The sequence below is a fragment of the Erythranthe guttata genome, chromosome 1, assembly GCF_056151865.1.
Source record: "Erythranthe guttata isolate IM_541 chromosome 1, IM_541, whole genome shotgun sequence".
Taxonomy (NCBI): Eukaryota; Viridiplantae; Streptophyta; class Magnoliopsida; order Lamiales; family Phrymaceae; genus Erythranthe; species Erythranthe guttata.
In genome coordinates this window covers 11,225,001-11,246,965 of record NC_142533.1, presented here as the reverse complement: position 1 = coordinate 11,246,965, position 21,965 = coordinate 11,225,001, and the positions used below count along the sequence as shown (strand labels likewise).

The 21,965-nt window shown below is 37.1% G+C and overlaps 1 protein-coding gene and 1 pseudogene across 1 annotated transcript; both read right to left on the bottom strand.

Moving 5' to 3' along the window:
* Positions 1-317: 317 nt before the first annotated feature.
* Positions 318-1,419, bottom strand: LOC148772825 (AAA-ATPase At2g46620 pseudogene; annotated as a pseudogene).
* Positions 1,420-18,754: 17,335 nt separating this feature from the next.
* LOC105958101 (Pseudouridine synthase family protein) lies at positions 18,755-20,832 on the bottom strand. Its single transcript, XM_012982105.2, has 6 exons — positions 20,581-20,832; positions 20,064-20,160; positions 19,834-19,973; positions 19,391-19,753; positions 19,259-19,321; positions 18,755-19,170 (listed from the first exon to the last, which is right to left on the bottom strand). Exons 1-6 carry the CDS (start codon positions 20,713-20,715, stop codon positions 18,943-18,945), a joined length of 1,026 nt encoding a protein of 341 aa, XP_012837559.1. The 5' UTR covers positions 20,716-20,832; the 3' UTR covers positions 18,755-18,942.
* Positions 20,833-21,965: the final 1,133 nt, after the last annotated feature.

The following is a 21,965-nucleotide window of genomic DNA, read 5'->3' as shown; positions in this document are numbered from 1 at the left end:
TTAGTTTAATTTATTTAGTTAATTAATTTGACAAACTTGCGTAGGCTGGATAAAAATCGTAATTGTTAAAATTTGGTACTTAGGATTAAATAATTTGCGTATTCCCTGTGGGATCGACATCCGACTCTCACGAGTCTACTTTACTACTTGTTTGCGATACGTGCACTTGCGTGTGGGTATTTAGCACCCAACAAGTTTTTGGCGCCGTTGCCGGGGATTACGGCTAAATTATTTATTTATCCTAATATTAAATTTGAGCAATTTTTCTTACTTCAGCCATTTTATTTATTTTATTTTATTTTTATTTTTTTATTTTTTTTAGAGTAAAAAGCAGTTTACCCCCTAAACTAAGGGTCGATTTGCACTTTACCCCCCAAACAAAAAAAATTTGCACGTTTTTACCTGAACTCGTTAATTCGTTGTACGGTGCCCCCTAAACTCAATTTTCCGGCAAATTTGGACGGAATATTAAATCATATGCGTTGCACGTGCAATTTACAGGGGTAAATTTGTCCATTCTTAAATTGTATATATTAAATATAAAATAATGATTTATAATAAAAGGAAAAAAGCAAATCACCCACCACAGGCCTTTTTTTTTTCCTTTTCTTTACTCCCTTTTTTTCCACTCTGTTCTATTTCTTCTTCTTTCTTGTTCGTTTTATCTCCTCCATCGGAAAATGGATGTGCGTATCGATTCTCCCAGGACGCAAGAGGGCTGAATCGATTCCTTCTTTGTCGTTCATCGTGAAAATCATAATTCTCTCATCCTCAGAATTCGACAGCCCATCCATGAAATTCATCAGACCGGATGACGTAATTCTCGACCTCGATCTGTCCGACACATAACGATCTAAATCCTCGAAAACCTGCTTCGATTTCTGAAACATTTCCAAATCGTTGCGTATTTTGGCTTTCACGTCTGGGTCGATTACGAGCGAGTCGAAACTCGCCGGGTGATTAAAAGGAACCGATTTCCACCTGCCGTTGCTTCCGTTATTGTAAATCCTCAGTTCTTTCCCCCTCTGCTCGATATCGTCGGAGACTCTGTGTATGTGTTGAAGATAGGGTTTCAGTACCCTCCGCTTATCCCTTTTGTTGATTCTCATGACGAAATTCCGAGAAACAATCTGGTTCCGGTGGTCTCTTTCGATTTGATTGACCCATGAAATTCGAGCTCCGAGGAAGACCTCTTGGATGGACTGATTGTCGTCGAGGGAGAGAAGTATGTCATTGGGCTTTCTGCCGGAGAAAAGGTTGGTAAAATCGGAATCCTCCATCTAAGAGTGTGACAAGCTGTAGTCGGGATCGGAGGAGAGATAGGTGTCGTAAAGCCAGTGTCATAGAGGGTCTTAGCCGAAGCCGGAGGAAGGGGAGGAAAAAGCGGCGGAGGAAAGGAGGAGGGATAGGTAAATCGCTGGTGGTCGGGGGTGAGGGAAGAAGAAGATTGCAGATGGTTTTTTTTTTCCTTTTTTTTTGTTTTTAATTAATTTATATTTAATATATAAAATGGAAGTGAATTTATGAATTTACCCCTGCAAATTTCATGTGCAATGCACGTGTTTAACTTTCCGTCCAAAATTGTCGGAAAATTCAGTTTAGGGGGCACCCTGCAACGAACTAAGGAGTTTAGGTAAAAACGTGCAAATTTTTTTTGTTTAGGGGGTAAAGTGCAAAACGGCCATTAGTTTAGGGGGTAAACTGCTTTTTACTCTTTTTTTTATGTACTTTTTATGCGAAGGGGACACGATATGAGCTTGTTACCTCTCGATCCTGAAATTGAGCGAACGTTTAGGCAAGCGAGGAGAAATCAAGGGTTAGCTCAAAACGCTCCCGCAACAATGGAAGAAGAGATTAACCGTGGGGAAGGTGACCAAAGGCACCCACCGAATGCGGCAGGAGAAATCGTCAACGAGCAAAACCAACGCCAGCTAATTAATCCACCACCTCGTCAACGAGCATTGCATGAGTACACCGTTCCAACGCTCAATGGGTTTCAATCAAGTATCCAACAACCCCCCATTGAAGCCAACAATTTCGAGATCCGAGCGGGACTCCTCACGATGCTCCAAAACAATGGGTTATTTAGCGGCCTAGCTCATGAAGATCCACATCTCCACTTGGTCAACTTTCTCGAGACGTGTGATTCGCACAAGATGAACGGAGTAACGCCCGAAGCACTGCAACTCCGCCTGTTCAAGCACTCCTTACAAGGCGCAGCCCGAGAATGGTTACAAACGCGCGCACCGCACTCCATCTCGTCTTGGGCCCAGCTAGCACAACTTTTCATGAACACATACAACTCCCCAACAAAAACTGAGAGAATCCGGAGAGAAATTCAAATTTTCATACAAGAAGCCGGTGAAGCATTATTCGAGACGTGGGAGCGGTTCAAACAGTTAGTAAGGAGGTGCCCGAATCACGGACTTCAAGAGTGGCGCCAACTGCAAATATTTTACGATGGGCTACAAGACAACTCAAGAACCGTGCTCGACTCTGCAGCTGGAGGTATGTTCATGAGTTTAACTTACGACGAAGCGTACAAACTCTTGGAGCGAATCGCTAGAAATAAATACATGCGGGCATCGGACCGGTCGAATAGCGGAGCAGTCAACACGGGAGGAATATTGGAATTAGATGGAGTCACTGCAATCACGGCCCAGTTAGAGAAGCTATCAAAGCAAGTAGCGGCTTTGCAGACTCAGCAAGTCCATGCAGTCCAAGTTCCCGACCAGCGCGCAGAAGAAACGGAGTCTCTGAATTATGTGCATGACACCAACCGACAACAGACGAACCCGTACTCCAACACGTATAATCCGGGATGGAAAGATCACCCTAACTTTGGGTGGGGAGGAAATCAGCAAGGACCAAGGCAAGTACCACCTCAAGGTCAACCGCCTAATTATTCACGACCAGCGCCCGGATTCCAAAATCCGCCTCAAGCTCAACCTCAAGGTGGAGATCTCGCAAATATATTGGCGCAATTTATGACAACCACCCAAGCCTCTATCCGAAATTTGGAAACACAAATGGGTCAACTTGCAACCCAGCTAACCGCGAGGCCATCGGGAGCACTGCCGTCGAATACAGAAGATCCTCGGAAGAACAACGTCGAGCAGTGCAACGCTGTGAGTTTGAGGAATGGGAGACAATTGGAGGAAGCCCCACGAAAAGAGAAGCAAAACACGGTGATCGAGAAGCCGAGCGTGATTGGGGAAAAAAAAGCAACTCACGAAGAACCACTATCATCCCCAGTGAAATCACGAGCCCCTCCAATTCCATATCCTCAGAAGCTTTTAAAGAAGAAGCTCGATGCCGATTATCAAAGATTTTTGGACAAGCTGAAGGAAATCCAAATAAATATCCCGTTTATTGAAGCCCTTCAAAAGATGCCAAAGTGGGTGAAGTTCCTCAAGGATCTCTTGACAAAGAGGAAGAAATTGCAAGGGAACGAGATGATCCAACTCACGGAACAATGTAGTGCAATTCTTACACGGCCCTTTCCACAAAAACTCGGCGATCCAGGTAAGTTCACTATCCCTTGTACTATAGGAGGTAAAAATTTTAGATCGCTCATTGATTTAGGTGCTAGCATTAATCTTATGCCTTATTCTAGGTATCAAAATCTTGGGTTAGGTGAGATTGAATCTACGGCTATAACTCTTCAATTAGCCGATAGGTCTTTAGTTTACCCAAAAGGTATTTTAGAGAATGTGCTAGTAAAGGTGAACAAATTTATCTTCCCGGTTGATTTTGTTGTACTCGATATAGATGAAGATAGGGAGATACCTCTTATTTTAGGGAGACCGTTTTTAGCCACTTCGAAAACTCTAATTGATTGTGCGAGTGGTGATCTTACAATGACGGTGCACGATCAAACGATCAAATTTAACGTGTTTATCGCTAATAAAAATCCATGTGATAATAATGATTGTTATGCTATTGATCTTGTGAATTTTACAAATCATGACGATTTTGACGTTTTGATCTTAGACCATGGGAAAGGATCTTTGAGTGCAGGAGATGGTGGCGGAAAAGATAGTCGGACGGAGCAAGTTTATTGTGCGAGCTCAATTTCAACTCCGCCGAGAGACAGTCAAAAGAGTTGGGGTGATAACAATAATGAACGTGCAAGGTGGATGTGGCCACCTAAAGAACCAAACGAACATTATTGGGGAGAGGAATTCAATCGCCAAGTGACTTCGGTCACGTTAGCTTGAACAAAGAAGCAGACAAAGTCCGGCTGAAGACTGTAAACTTAGCGCTTCTCGGGAGGCAACCCGAGACTTCGTTTTTCTTATTTTATTTTATGTTATTTTATTTTTCTTTTAGTTTTTATTTTTTTTTATTTAAGTTCGAAAAAAAAAAAAACAAATTTCAGGGGCACTAATAAGAAGTTTTTATTTTGCAGGGACCCAATTGCAATTATTCACACGATCGTGCAAGAAAAAGGCATGAATCTCACACGGCCGTGTGAGATTTTGGAGCAGCTACTGGACAAAAACGCACATTGGTGCGGGCGTGCGAAAAAGAACTGGAATCTCGCACTGCCGTCCGAGAAACGGAGGAAGCTACTGCCCAAAATCGTGAATTGGCGCGGCCGTGTGAAATGTATACGTAATTCTCGGACGGCCGTCCGAGAACCAGTTGCCTACTGCCCAAATTCAAGGAATGGCGCGGCCGTGCGGATCTCAGGCTTATATTTCGCACGACCGTCCGAGAGGAAAAAACGGGCATATTAAATAGGGGTTTTCCAAACCCCAATTTTGATAATTCCCAATTCTCCTTCTCCCCCACTTCGAACCCTCACATTCCTCTTTCAAAAAAATTCACTTTTCTTTGACAAATTTCACCAGAAATTCACCAAATACACACACATACTACTTAATCTTGGTGGTTTCTTGTTGATTTGCGCAGGGAGGATTCAAGCAAGGTGCAAATTTCTCCGCAACCCCATTCCACCAAGAACTCCCACAATGTGTTCGACGAATTGCCCAAGTCAAGTTTGGGGGAAATTTTGCACATCAATCCACTCCTAATCCCTTCCACACGCATTTTTTCAAGTCATGGGGAAACGAGGACGTGACGGGGAGGGCACCTCACAAGGCGAGAGCACTTCAAAAGGCAAGGGGAAGGGCAAAAAAACCGATCAAATTCCAACCCCCGACGACGATGCTTTTTGTGTCGAAGGCGCCAGTTCTCGTTTCGAGAAGCAAAAGGTGAAGAAACTAGTGACGGAGCGTGCCTATGAGATCACCCTTCCACAATTTGCCCCGTTACATCAAGAATTCATACGACGAGGGTGGCAAGCACTATTGGAACCGCAGGGGTCGATCAACTTATCATTAGTCCGCGAGTTCTACGCCAACACTCGTATCCTCCTATCAACGGATCGGAAGTAGAGCACGGTTCGAGGAAAGCGCGTCGATTGGTGTGCCCAAGCAATCAACGCCTTCTATCACCTCCGCCATACACCATTCAATTGGGAGCAAATGAAACTCGCGGTTACAAGAGATCAAATCGCCGAGGTGTTGTGCGATGGACCCCCCATTTGGTCCAACCTCTCAACCGAAGAAGCGTACGAGTTGGAGTGGAAATGCATCAACCAAGTAGGCAAGGCGTGCCTTACGTTCATATGTGCCAACCTCATTCCCACCCGCTCGTGGACTCACGTGGACCCCGAACGGTGCGCTCTTGCATACTACATCCTCAAGGGCACACCGATCAACATAGGCGAAATCGTAACCGAACGTTTGTGGATCTCCATGGTCAACAATGCCAAAGGGTTTTATTTCCCTTGCCTCGTTACCGGCTTATGCAAGAAGGCGAAGGTCCCAACCAAACTGACGGATATTCTCACACAAATTCGGAAGCCAATGAATAATCTCGCGGCCCGACAATTCAAGGCACCCATCCAAGGTGGCGAGCAACCCTTCGATAACCAACCAATAGCTCCACCCGAGGGTCCAAGTACAAGTTCGGACCGGCGATTTCAAAGAAGAATGGAGCGAGAGTTGGTGATCACGAGAAATCGGCTTGCCACGGTGGAGCACAAGGTGAGCACGATTGAATCCCTCCAACGGTGGTCGGGGAAGATGCTCCAAGCCATTGTGCCCCATTTGGCATGCGGCAATCCCGAGTGCGCCGAACCGGCTCCGTTGCCTGCGCCGATTCTTGAGCCGGTACCCGAGCTTTCGGATGATGAGGAGGATGGTGATGCTCATGCGCAAGGTGGAGTTGGTGAGCAACCCAACGATGGTCCCGACGCTTAAACAGGTGTTTTCTATCCTTAAACTCCGGGCGAATCACATTGAGGGCAATGTGAATTTTAAGTTAGGGGGTGGTTAACTACTTGTTTTATTTTATGTGGGCTTTATTTGTGTTTTAATTTTTTTTTAGTTTGCATGCTTTATTTGCGTTTTGTTATTTCCGTTTTATTTTTTTGCTTTAAAAAAAAAATAAATAAATAAATAAATTGTTCGATGCATCGATGAACTATGATGATGGGAGATGGTCAATGTTTGATGATGAGATTACTTGTTTTATGTTGATAAGGAGTAGATATTTGTTTAGCTTTCGATTCAACGGAACGTAGAAGTGAATTATTGCTAGGAATCACGCCTTATGCATTGCTTTGGTTGAATGTTTTGCATTTTATATTTGGAATTTATTTGTGCTAAATCATGCTTTGTTCGGTTTTAAATCTCACCTTAGGACATTTATGATACGAATTGTTGGGTAGTAAGTGATTTGGGATATGATTTGGGCCTTCTTTGAACCGTTTGAGCCTTTCAAGCCTACCCTTTTTGTCAAATTATCCTTAGAACCTTGATTTGAGCCTCGGAGAAAAGGTGTTCTTTCTTTTAGCCAATATGTGGAAGGTAGAAAAGTGGAGATTGTTGAATAATTATCCCTTGGAGGTCGATCGAATATTCTTATAAGATCTTTCTTCTTCTTAAAAATATAGATATATATATATATATATATATATATATATATATATATATATATATATATATATATATATATATATGTGCATCCTTACATATATATATTTAAATTCTTCGATTCGAAAAAAAAAAATATTAGAAAAAGAAGAAGAAGAATAGATTAGAAGGGAGAAATAATGACTAGTTGTTGAATTGTGTTGAAAACTCGATCCATTGCCTAAAAGGCAAAAGTATTGACGTGTGAATTTTGGAGAATCGAGTTTATTAAAGTCCCTAGAGGTGAATTCATTGTTTCAAACGCCTATCTTTCAAATTTTGGCGTAATCACCTCACTTCAAGAAAAATTAGCCACACATACCCATATTACCTACCTCGGACCAAAGAGCCTAACAATTGAAAGCCACAAAGTCCCAATGATCTCAATAGCTTATTGTTCAATATTAGTTGAGTAGAATAATTTGGTGAGTATTTGGAGTCAAATGTATGCATGTAAGTATAAATACTTTCTATTTTTAACTTGCAAATATTGGATACTTGAAGCAATTGTATGATTTGTGGTTTTTGGTAATAGTGAGTGACTAAGTGCCATTGAATGTTAAGCTTGCGAATACCTAGGAATTATCATCATAATTGCAAGTTCTGGAAACACGAAGTTGACCAATCGATCTATGTAATGAGATGTATAGTCGTGTTTTGTGCTCTTAAATTGATTTTACTTGAGGACAAGCAAAAGTTCAAGTTTGGGGGTGTGTTAAGTGTATATTTATACACTTAATTGTACCTTTTTATTTGAGCTTTTGGTGTGTTTTAACGATAATTGGTGCTTAAAATGGCTATTATTTGTATTTTAGGTGCAAATTGAAGAATTGGCAACTTATGGGGTGAAAACTGCAAATTCGGAGAAAAAGTGGGCCAAAAGTGAAAATATCAAAACTCTGAAGAATTGAAGACCGGACGGCCGTCCGGATTTTAAAGCGTATTCTCGCACGGCCGTCCGGAGGAACGCATTGGCGCAGTGAAGGAATTTTAATTACACAAGGAAACCGCCCTTTTATATTTTTTGCACCCTATTTAAAGGCCAAAAAGCACACAATTAAAGGGACCTTTATCATCTATCGTTTATCTTTTATCTTTATTTTTTCTACACGCAATCTAGGAGCAAGAGAACGGAGCAACGAAGACGAAGACTTGACGAATCTTCATCCTAGTTTTTCCTTTACTTTTATTTCTAGATTTTTATGAACTTTCGTATTTTTATTATGCTTTTCGTTAAGAACATGAGTAGCTAAGTTTTTATTCTAGGATTTTGTTGGAACCCTATGTGGTAATTCGAACCTATTTTTCTACTTTTATGCAAGTTTAATTCTTCGATTATTTCTTCTATCTTGATCTTATTTAGCGCATGAACGTAGCTAATTTATGTTGCTATTGGTTATTGTTAGAATTGATTGACAGATTGTTTTAATAATTAGAACAGGGATAGAAGAGCCTTCGAGTAGTTTTTCACCGAATGTGTGTGTTGATTGCATGTATTATCATAGACATACAGATAATACCTTAGGTAGCCGTTTTCGAGACATGTTATTTAATGCTTTATTTATACTAGGTTTGCATAGACATATAGTGAATCTTTTATGAATAATAGGCTTATAATACAGCGACAACTGGTTATGAGTAATTCCTTGTCTTGGGTTAATAATCGGGAACCATAACTTGCATGATAGAAGATTAATTGGGTGAAGAATTATCGCATAGGGGGAAGATAAAATCCTAGATCCGTTTTATATTGATATTTTCTCGTGTTTAATTGCTTTCTTAATTAGTTTAATTTATTTAGTTAATTAATTTGACAAACTTGCGTAGGCTGGATAAAAATCGTAATTGTTAAAATTTGGTACTTAGGATTAAATAATTTGCGTATTCCCTGTGGGATCGACATCCGACTCTCACGAGTCTACTTTACTACTTGTTTGCGATACGTGCACTTGCGTGTGGGTATTTAGCACCCAACAGTAACACAAAACAAGAAAAATATTGTTGTTAGCAGACATGTTCTACACTAAAAATTATTTGTTAGTCATCTCATAATACACAACAATTCTTTGTTCGATCAGAGAGTTTACATTCCAACTACTTACTACACATATAGCCATATGTGCAGTAATAACCACATATAGCCATTACCAACTACTTACTGCACAAATATCCATCACCAACAACCACATAGAGCCATTACCAAAAACCACATACAAAAGTTACCAAAAATCACTGTACTAACACCACACATATATCCACTACCAAAACCACAACACTATTTTTCATGATCCCCAACAATAGACAATGATATAGATAACAAAACCACCGCACAAGGTGAATACCACACAACATTATTACTATCTTTTACATAAACAAACAGTATTTAATAATTTATAATGCAAATTTATTGAATAAACTCCACAATGCAAACTAAACGTACTGCATTCCATACAATATGCTTACACAACGACCAAAAAGTTGAAAAATAAAGAAATACAGTAAATAAACTGCACGTCCATATGTCATAATGTTTAACGATAAATAAAGTGTATCCCAAAAAGATTCATAACAAAAAATCTCAGAAAAAAACAACAACCACATAACCCATTCCATAATATTACGCATTTTCATCTATTACGTCGAATATATACTTTATTTTTGCGCCATTCAAGTAAAGTCTCGACGATCTCTATTCTCATGTTGGGAATGTCATTCACACCTTGTGCTTTTGTAATAATTCTATTTTGGAAGAACTGCTTTACGATGTAGCACACAACTACCCCACAGTCGACACTGTCACTCTTTTATTGGGGAGCATCAGTCATTAAAACCACTTCTTCGTTGTACGAGAGATCTAGATTGTGATATCTCCCCGTCTTATCCACGACAGCTTTTTGTTTAAAGATTACAAATTTCAGGTCAAACCATATAACTATCCAAAAGCATATAAATATACCAAAACCATAAAACCATATACACTGCTTATAACTCCCCAAACAGCAAAACATTTACTTCATATGGATAAAAACCATATAAACTTGTTAGAATTTATTTCGTGCAGATATAAATTATTTGTGTCAGATTCAGTTTTTCGTTACTGTTGCGTGAAGTGTTGCAACAGTTCGTGAAGCAGTTCGTAAAAACAGAAATAAACGAGACACAAATTTTAATGTGGTTCAGATACAATTGTACCCTACATCCACGGGGACCTGCAAATAAAATTTACTAATTTTTAGTTTTACGAATACAATAATAGGACTTAATCAAAATACAAAGACTCCCTCTTTGTTGACGCCGTTCTTGTATACTACGCTGAATTATAAATCTTCAATTTGCAGCACGTCCCTTGCTCCGCACGGTTGAACTCCCTTCAACGCTGAATCCCTCAGTCGGCGGATCGATCTCCTCCCGAGATCTGTTTAAGCCCTCTCCCGAAGAACCGATCTTCTTTTTGTATAGAAGAAGCAAACTTGTGATACTCCTTGAATCTTGGTGTCTTCACCACAAAGCCTTAAAGCCGGTATATTTTCTATGAAAATCACGTATCACGATGGAACAATAAAAACGAGAGGAAAAATATTTTCTATGAAAAATTTCTCTCGATCAAAGACGTTCCGGGAGCAGCAAAAATAAGAGCAGAAAAATAATATTTTTTCTCTCCAATAAAACGCATACAGATAACGATGCTTGAAGTCCTCTTTATACGTTCATAATTCTTCCTGCAGAAGAGAATACAAATCTAATTAGATCTGTTATTCACGTTAAAAAGAGTTGTATAGGAAAATACAACTAATCATTCCTTATCTAAAAACTAATTCCCTTAACTATTAAAACACCAAGGAAATAAAATCCATTAGGTTAGGATTCTTATTCACGTATGAGAATAGGTTGTAAAATAAGAAAACTCTTTGTATAAAGATAATTCCTAATATTAATCAATTAATGACAAATTAAAAAGAATTAAAACACAAGGAAACTCCCCTTCTTATATCACGGCATATCTAGACTTCTAGACTTGTGCTACAACTCTTTTACACGTTTCCTTGCAAAGTCAGAATCCAAAGGATTCTAACAATCTCCCCCTTTGTCGTTTATTGATTATAATCATTTTCTCCCCCTGAGTAAAATAACCTGAAAAGAAAACAATCAAATGATAGACGGAAGCAATAAAACGAAGGATCATCCTCAGCATTAATGGAACATCCAGCAACAAGAGTGGCATCAACTGCTGCAATAGCAAGTGCCACAGTTTCAGCAACTGTTCCAGCAAGTGCCACAATAAAACGAAGGATCATCCTCAGCATTAAAGGAACATCCAACAACAAGAGTGGCATCAACTGCTGCAATAGCAAGTGCCACAGTTTCAGCAACTGTTCCAGCAGTAGTGGCTTCGGCAGGTGGTTCACAGCGGAGTCAGCTCCCCCTGCATTTGTATCTCCCTCTGTGAATGATCCTTAGGCAGCTCCTCTTGTAAATGCATTCATTCTTCCCCTTTGCTTACTTGGCTTGATAGACTTGGAAGGCGGTGGATGACAACGTGGTAAATTATCCACGTGATAAGAGACTCAGCAAATAACGTCGGCATTAGCTCCTCCTTCTATATTCTTGTGAAGCTCTGGAGAAATTAAACAAGGAAACCAATTAATGACAATTACCACAATAATAATAAAAAATGGAATTCCTTCTTGACACGTTCAGGTGATTAATATGGAGAGATTCTTTATTTCTTCTCAAATTATCTAATGAGATAACTAAGGAAAATATGTTCCTCATATTAATACACATCTCCATAGAATTCCACTTGGTGTTGTGGACTTAGAATCCCACCGAGATTCTAACACTCTCCCCCTTTGGCATTGATTGGTCAGAATATTTACTCCCCCTAAATATATGATACCTGCATGAACAAGGGTTAGCAAATTCAGAATAACATCTGCACATATAAACTGTTGCAACAGTTTATCAAACAGTTCAGCAGATAGTGTAAACCATAAATAAACCATAGTTCCAAAATAAAGGCAGATAATTCGTTCAGATAAGCACGAGCTAAAAGGATATGCAGTAGCAGAAACAACTTCTCTGCACAATGCTTATTATTTGTCCTATATTTCTGCCCAGCAACTGTCTGATGCACTGTAGCAACAGTTGTCGGAACTCCCCCTGCATTCCTGCACTGTTCCAGCAACTGTCTGATGCACTGTCGCAACAGTTGTCGAAACTCTCCCTGTGTTCATGCCATCGTTACTGTTCTTTTCTCCCCCTTTCTGGGCAATCACCATGCAGAGATAACTCAACATGGACTAATGATCTTGATGATTCAAGCAAGCTGTTCAAACACTTAACAAAAAGATCAAAACGAAGAGAGAATCTTGGAAGGAAGTGAGAAGAATCACTATACATAACGTGCACAGAAAATCACAAACTCACAAACTCAATACCACACGATAATTGCAATGCGAAAATCAAAGGATAGTGATATCAAATCCAACATTAAATAGCAAAGACTACAGACTTTGCCAAACTTCATAAGAAACGTGGAAATGTGAGGAGTAAGCCCAATCGATCCGGTTGCAACAAAAAAAATCAAATTTAACCGGCACATAAACAAAAATTCCGTCTCTCTCTCTTTTTTTTTTTTTTTTTTTTTTTTTTTTTTTTTTTTTTAAATAATGCCTAATGCAGTACAAAAAGTAAACATGAGAAATAGACATGAGTGAAGAGACATATGTGAATAGGATACTGCATGGACAAACAAAACATATGGGATTTATCTTCACATTCACGATAAGCGCAATCCCCAAAAATCCGACTGCCAATGCAACCAATAAACTTAATAATCCCAAGTCAAACACAAAGATGCTCTTATTAGGTAGCGTACACACACGTCTAATGGTAGCTTTTTCCCATGAAAAACAGAGCAATTAAAAGGAACGAGATTATGTTGGTCGTGCAATGTGTAGTCCCCTGGGCTTTCTAATTGAGCTTTGTAGTAAGTGTTCGGTCAAGTGGTTTACTGGCTCGACTCAACTAGGCTTCGAACTATTCACTGACCATATATATAATTTATATTGGCCGTGCAATGTGTAGTTCCCTGGGCTTTCTAATTGAGCCTTGTAGCGAGCTTTCGGCCACGTGATTTACTGGCTCGACTCAAAAAGGCTTCGAACTATTCACTGACCAAATGGTTGTAGATATATATATATATATTAATAACAGTAGTTCAAGAGTAGCTTTCACTCGTTAAAAGAGACAGCTTTTCCCTATAAAAACATCCAACCATGACAAGACTATTCAGAGAAATAAATAAGTTGGAGCCTTTTAAGTAATCATTTTGGGAATTGGTGAAGTTCTACCCCCACAAAATTTAGAAGAACACGAAGTATCAAACTCACATTTGTCTCAATCATATGCAGTATGCTTAATGCAGGTCCTATATGAGATGCAAAAACATATGAAGTGTCCTACCACTAAAAGTTGCAAGTCTGGACACACAGACAATTGCAACAGTTCATGCAACTGCATCAGATTAAACACCATAAATTCCCAGCGATTTTCGCAAGGAATCAAATCTCTGTGCATCAAGGGTTTTTGCAAAAGCATCAGTTAATTCATTCTCCGTTGCAACATAATCAATTGAGACAACCCCCTTTTCAACCAAGCCCCTTATGAAATGATGACAAATATCAGTAAGCTTAGTTCTTGAATGCTGAATAGGATTCATCGAATTATTTTTCGCACTCAAATTATCAAAATTCAGAAGATCAAGTTTCTTATGCCCCAATCCAATTTTGTCAACAGAACTGTTGGAACAGTTAGTACTATCATCACACGATTTTAAAGAAGTAATGGCAGGTAAACAATTAAGATCAGACTTCTTTACCCAGATTTTTTGTTGAGTTTTATTCACTAAATCAACCTTTATCTTGGGTTTTTGAGACGACACAAAAGTGTGATCAATTTTAGCGGAAAGTGGTGAGCAGGCCATTATTCTTTTAACCATTTTCAAGTACTTAAAACATCTGGGTCGTATATGACCAGCAACATGACAAAAATGACAAATAGGCACAAAACGTTTTCTTTGAAATGACTGTTTTGGCGCAACTGTCGCAACAGTCTGTGAAACAGTGCATTGTTTAACAAAATTGATTTTTCCTATTGGATCTTCTTTCTGTTTCAAAGCATCATCAGATAGTTTATTACCCCTTACACCTAGATGACCATAGTTCGGCTGATTTGTTCTCAAAATTTCATTCAAGTTTACCTTACCTGTATTTAATTTTGAAATAGAATCTTGGGTTTTAGCAAATTTAGCCTTCAAACTATCTGTTTCTCTACTAGCAGAAATAACATTTTGTTCAAGAGTAGAAATTCTTACCTTCAATACTTTGTTTTCCTCAATTAGGACAAGCTTCTCTTTTTCTAAGAATTTATTCGACTCGCATACCTGAAGAAATTTTTCGTACATCCTTTCATAGCACTCCTTTAATTCTTCCAAGAATGACGCGTCATCATCGCTGTTGTTTTCTGAATCCCAATCATCACCTGCAAGATTTAACGGAGTTATTCTTTTATCAGATATTGAATGCAACTTATCATACCTAAGTTCTGTCTGAACAGTTTGTCCAACTGTTGCAACAGTTTCAGCGACAGTGTCTTTGCACTCGCTTATCTGAGTGGTTCCTTCGTAGGTCTCTTGTAGAACATCCCATGCCTCCTTTGCTGATTTGCACATTGATATCAATTTGAATTGTTCTTCATCGATACAACTCAAGATAGCATTGGTTGCCTTGGAATTATAATCTGCTTTTCGTACTTCTTCATCACTCCACTTCTCTTTTGGTGTTTGAATGATTTCGTATGACTCATTCATTGAGGTAGGAGGTGTCCAACCAATTAGAATCGCGCGCCAGGCCCATTCATCAATAGATTTGATGAACATCTTCATCCTTATTTTCCAATCAGAGTAGTTCAATTCACCCAAGACAGGTGGTAGGAATGCGCCTTCACGATGATTATTCATATCTGCACAAAAAAATAAAAAAATTAAATCCCAAAATCTCACTAAGTGTATCTAGTGACAGGCTCTTGATGCCAATTGTTAGAATTTATTTCGTGCAGATATAAATTATTTGTGTCAGATTCAGTTTTTCGTTACTGTTGCGTGAAGTGTTGCAACAGTTCGTGAAGCAGTTCGTAAAAACAGAAATAAACGAGACACAAATTTTAATGTGGTTCAGATACAATTGTACCCTACATCCACGGGGACCTGCAAATAAAATTTACTAATTTTTAGTTTTACGAATACAATAATAGGACTTAATCAAAATACAAAGACTCCCTCTTTGTTGACGCCGTTCTTGTATACTACGCTGAATTATAAATCTTCAATTTGCAGCACGTCCCTTGCTCCGCACGGTTGAACTCCCTTCAACGCTGAATCCCTCAGTCGGCGGATCGATCTCCTCCCGAGATCTGTTTAAGCCCTCTCCCGAAGAACCGATCTTCTTTTTGTATAGAAGAAGCAAACTTGTGATACTCCTTGAATCTTGGTGTCTTCACCACAAAGCCTTAAAGCCGGTATATTTTCTATGAAAATCACGTATCACGATGGAACAATAAAAACGAGAGGAAAAATATTTTCTATGAAAAATTTCTCTCGATCAAAGACGTTCCGGGAGCAGCAAAAATAAGAGCAGAAAAATAATATTTTTTCTCTCCAATAAAACGCATACAGATAACGATGCTTGAAGTCCTCTTTATACGTTCATAATTCTTCCTGCAGAAGAGAATACAAATCTAATTAGATCTGTTATTCACGTTAAAAAGAGTTGTATAGGAAAATACAACTAATCATTCCTTATCTAAAAACTAATTCCCTTAACTATTAAAACACCAAGGAAATAAAATCCATTAGGTTAGGATTCTTATTCACGTATGAGAATAGGTTGTAAAATAAGAAAACTCTTTGTATAAAGATAATTCCTAATATTAATCAATTAATGACAAATTAAAAAGAATTAAAACACAAGGAAACTCCCCTTCTTATATCACGGCATATCTAGACTTCTAGACTTGTGCTACAACTCTTTTACACGTTTCCTTGCAAAGTCAGAATCCAAAGGATTCTAACAAAACTATTTATGGCTCGCTAAACCATAAAACACTCATTGCCTAAGGATCAACCACATAACTTATACTGCTTATGATTTTCACCTATTAAAAGGATACAAACCACATTACGTAATTTGTCAAAACCGCATAATATGTGTTACCAATATCACATAACATATATTGTAGAATTCAAACTCACGTGAACAATTGCACATATTAATTACTGCATATACCCCCAAAAACCACTAACATGTACTGTATATGGCTAAAACCCACATATACTGTGTATGGCTCCCAAAACCACAGAACATTTATTGCATAATGATAAAAACCACATAACAAACTATGCATAAGATTTTTATCTATTAAAAGGATAAAAACCACATAACATACATACTACATAACCGCATATGATTATGTTATACCATATATTATTACAAACCTCACCAAACCCCATAACTTAGATTATAAATCCACACAACATAAAACTGATAACCACACTGTACTTCACAATCTGAACACCACACATAATTTTAATCCACCGTTTAATTTTCATGTATAAATACAACTTCAATAACCAAGTAGTAGCTAGTTTCTTTATACAACATAGTTCAAAACTTAACATAAAGGGTTCAAACATCACATATCATCAAACAAAAAAAAAAACAAGAAACTATAAAACCACGCATATCCATTAAAAACCATACATTTCCTGTATAGGTCCAACATATTAATATTCGTAGTAAAAAACTGATAAACAAAACCTACACATTGGTTTGTGCTTAAACATGCATATCACAAAACTAGTAATAATGAATATTTTTACAACAACGAAGCATAAGTTAACGACACCTATATATCGATTACTGAATTCATACTCACCAGGATCTAATTCCATAATGCCAGGCCCTGATTTTCGACATTCTTCTTCCCGTAATGGTTTGCCCTTTCCGAGAAAGACATGCATAATAAAATTAAGAACATTCTTGTAAATTACTTGCAATATTCAAAAAATCGATTTAACTCAAAAAATAAAATACCGTAATCACTTACTCTTCGTTGTTAATTTTTGAACCATCTTGCAGAGACACAAATCAACAGTAACTGGGTTTTCGCAAATAAAAAAAAATATGGTTTTAACCTCTAATTACTGTCTTCCCCAAGAACAATATCCATTGTTGGATGGGCTTTGTGAAAGCGGGACGAAGAAGACGACGATATTGGAGTGGATTACGGGCGTGATTTGGGGCAGAAATATAAGGAGGATTTTTCGGTTTCGTAATCTGGGAGGTTTGCATATATCGACCGGTTTTTTATTTTAAATTAATATACTGGTTAGTTGGGGTATATAGGGTATTTTAGTTTGTTTGGATTTATGTCAAATATCAACTCCTAAAATTGGATTTATCAAGAAGTCAAATTGCAATGGAGGGTGTTTATCAAATAGCCCCTAAATTAAAAACGGACGTGCCGTTAATAAACAAAAATCGGACTCCATTATTTAAGTGACACGTGTACATATTTAAGGAGAGTGTTTGTTTTCATTAATTGTGAATTGGACTATTAATTGCAATCCCGTAATTGACATACACCTATACACATTGATTTTTGATTTTTATTTTTTCAATTAGCTGCTACAATCATCTCAATTATATTAGCCATAATAAAATACTACTATATGCAGGGGCGGAACCAGGATTAGAAAGTAGGGGGGGCGCACTAAAATTTCGGGTTTTGGGGTAGCGCCCCGAAAAAAAATTTAGGTTCACAATATTGCCCTTAATGGATTCGTGGGACCGTCTCATATTATTTTTAGAGACATTGATATAAAAAAATCAAAGATCGATAAGTAAATATTCATAAATTTTATTTAAAGTAGTACAAGTTTTAACCATTTTATTTTATATTTTTATAATCAATATGATATATAAATATATCTATAATTAATATAAAATTATGGAGAATAAACAAAAAAATTAAGGGTTAAGACACATATTTACAAAATATTTGGAGGGGCCAAAAGTAATATTAAAAAAATATAATTACAAAATAGCTAAAAAAAAAAAAAAAAAAAGTTCATGGGGTCAACTGCCCCTGCCCCTTTGTAGTACCGCCCATGACTATATGATAAACTAATAGTAATATATTTTGTTATTATTTTCTATTTTAATTTTTATATTTAAGCTATTGCTAATTTACCCTAAGTTAATATAGAATAAAATAGTATACAGTAAATAAAAATAACAAGCTTGGAAGTGTTATAATTAGGGGTAGGAATCAAAACCATTAAAATGATATTATTATTGTAATTTTAAGAAAGAATAAGAATTTTTAAAATTTTATTTGGAAATTAAAAGTGACTTTTTTTTTTTGCCTAAAATTATTTTTATTTCATTTAATAAGAATGAAAGTACAACGGGCCTCAAAATTAAAATTCATTTTAAAAGACAAACAAGAAAACATTATAACAAAAAAAAATATATATTTACTTACCAAATAAAAAAATCCACCGAGAGCACAAGACTTCACAATTTTTGTTTCACATGTACATGTGTCCCTCGGTTAGTGGCGTCCAATTTTCTTCATTTAACGGAGCGTCCGCTCCCAATTCACTCCCCTTAAACAAATATTTAAACTATCTCTAGCTAAATATACAATAAAAGAAAAAATCATAAATAATAATATTAATAAAAAAAAAGTTAAAAAAAAGTAGTCATCTTCCACTCCACGTTCCCAAAAAAATAGTGACAAAAACATAGGGGGCTTTGAGTAAAGAACATAGGGGGACAAACACTAATGTTTTTAACGAGCCTATCACAGGGGTGCCGCTTGCAAAAATACTCATTTAGTAAAAAGGCAATTTACATTTGGAGATCGTGTGATGCATACCAAAACTAGTAGCTAAGGGAATGTTGAAATGATCTTCATTGTATTTGACACCATAAAGGCAGAGTCCATGCGGTGGTACTGCCAATGTATATTTCGCTAACTCTTTTCTATCTCGACTTTCCAAAATCATCGGTACAATCTCAGCTGGAACTGCTTCTCTTCCTACTTGAAGCATTATAGCAACCTATTTTTATACAACATTTATCATTAAACAGATATATTTATTTAACAAATAACAGCAGCAATTGTGTTTGATTTGATGGTATTCATACCATGTTCCGAACTTGCTTATATAGAAACCCAGATCCTTCAACTTCAATCTGCAACAAAGGTCCCTGCAGGAAAAAAAAATTGGATTTGAATCTGCAACTTCTTGATAGTTTATAACTGAATTCGACAAGTACCATCTCATTGACATGAAATCGAAGTATATTCTTGACTGGATTTGGTATGCCATCGTTGTGTGAGGCATTAGCAAAAGCAGAGAAGTCGTGCTTCCCTACAAAATATTTAGCAGCATCTTTCATTGCAGATGGATTAAGTTTATAACTACTATGGTAAACGTAGTGCCTTTGAATTGGATCCATAACGGCGTCGTTGTAAATCTTGTAATTATAAGTCTTGCTTTTAACAGAAAAACGAGCATGGAATTCAGGTAGGACAGAGCTTATTTCTCTGATTCTGATGTCTGGGGGAAGACCACCATTTAATGCTCTGTGAAACCCCTCCAAGCACTCGTACTTGAAAGGTGTGATGAAGTGTGCCACCTGATAAACCATATACTCAATTTCTTTTTTTTCATAAAAAAAAAAAAAAAAGTAAAAATCGATATGCAAGTAAATCAGACCTGACCCCAGGCATGAACTCCTGCATCAGTTCTGCCAGCACCAACTAAACAAAGATGCTTACGTTCTAATTTTGTAATACGAGTCAAAGCTTCTTCAACTTTACATTGTACAGTTGGTATTGACTGTTGATACTGCCATCCTACATAAATTATATGCAATTAACACCCCAAAACGATCATATAAAAAATCAAAAAAAGCTAACAAAAATGTAAGACAAGTAGTGAAAAACCTGAATAGCGGGTGCCATCGTATGATATTACCAAGCGCCACTTATAAGTTGGAAGAGGATGACTTTCCTTGTCCTGCTGATCATCATCACTCAGAGCCTACCAAGCCAGAATAATAAATTAATAATAATAATAATAACTATATCTCAGAGAAGAGTTGTCGAATACAAAGACATTGTCACACTATTGTTCGTAAGTTAAAAAAATTAAGTTAGAAAGCAAAACCACTTGTAAAGGCTGGTTTACAAATGTAAACCTCAATTTTGAACCTATAAAATAACCCCTCCTCTCTTTTACATAAATTATTAATTAATTAATTAATAAAATACCCCTATGAAGTACTGTTGCATATCTTGTGCTATTTAAACTTTAAATGTAAAGGCAGCTAACATCAACAAAATCCGAAATAAAAAGTCTGCCATGAGAATGACTCAATCTATATTTATATATGTTTCTGCAACTTCTTATCAAATAAATAAATTCCCAAAAATAGCGTAGCCCGCCGGTGACCGTTCTTACCTGTGGGTGTCGCTGCCGCCGTAAGCTCAAGTTTTTGTACGCCACCGCCGGCGACAAGCCCCCGAACTTGGACGGCTGAAAATTTGTCGGCAGAAGGCTCACATATGCACTCAAATTTTCTGGGCAGTGGAGCATCTGACTTTTTAAATTTCAATTTCAAAGGAAACTTTTATTTGATTTGTTCAAATGGCAGAGGTGAGTTATGTGTTGAAACTTGAAAGGGTGAAATGCTAAATAAATTCTAGTTTTTCTTTTTTTCAACAAGAAATAAATTGTATTTGTACCATAGTATTTCGGGATAATTACACTTTTGGTCCCTCATGTTTGGCCCGATTTCACTTTTCGTCCCCCTTGTTCCAAAGTGAACAAAGTTCACCTCCAAGTTTCAATTTTAAACACTTTTGCTCCCCGCCGTTACATGTCCGTTAGCAAGTAACGGAAAACACTATTTTGGGGCGAAAATTAAAATTTTAAATTGTTTTGGGGCAGGAAAATAGTTAGAAATTTAAAATAGACTACTTATAATTATTTTTAAATTTAATAGGTGTGGTGGATATTTTTTTTTAAATCAATTTTTATATGACACAATATATTAATGTATTTAAAAAATTGAGTTTTTAAAATATATAATTATTTTATGAAAATTATTATATATTTTTATAATTTATTATGGATTAATTATATGTGAGAAGAACATGAATAATTTATGAATTTGTTTCAATTTCCATCTCGAATATTATTTTTTTAGTTTTCATATTTTAAATTAATAGATGTATGCGACTTAATTTAAGAAAATAATTTGAATTTTAAATGAATAAATTAATTTTGCATAGGCCCCCTTTGTGTTGCAAAACCATGCACCAAATCCGCCTATGTTCAAAAAACTTGCATAAAATCCCCTCTATAGTTAATCGTGTTAACTATTAACGGAAATGGGGATTTCGTGCAAGAAAAAATGAAACGCAAGGGGGTTTTACGCAAGAGAAAAAACACAGGGGTGTTTGGCGCATATTTTCCTTAATTAACATAGGGGGGTTTTATGCTGTTTACCCGCGGTGCCTGAGTACGATTGAGATTTGCGTACTATCTCTTTGGATAAATTTAATTTTACATCTTTATTATTATTATTATCTTTTTACCGGAAAGGAGAATTATACTAACCGCTAAATCCGATGTTTTTTAAAACCGGACCGGCTGGTTCGATCGGTTTAACCGCGAACCGGTAGCTAGTCCATTTAGGTTGAACTTAAACAACCATAAAATCAAAAAACCCCGTGAATCGCAGAATTCCCGGTTAAAACGGAGAAAAGCGGTGAAAACCATCCCATAAAACCGGTTTGTTCAAAAAAAAAAAACAAAGAGAAGGAACCGAAAATAATATACCT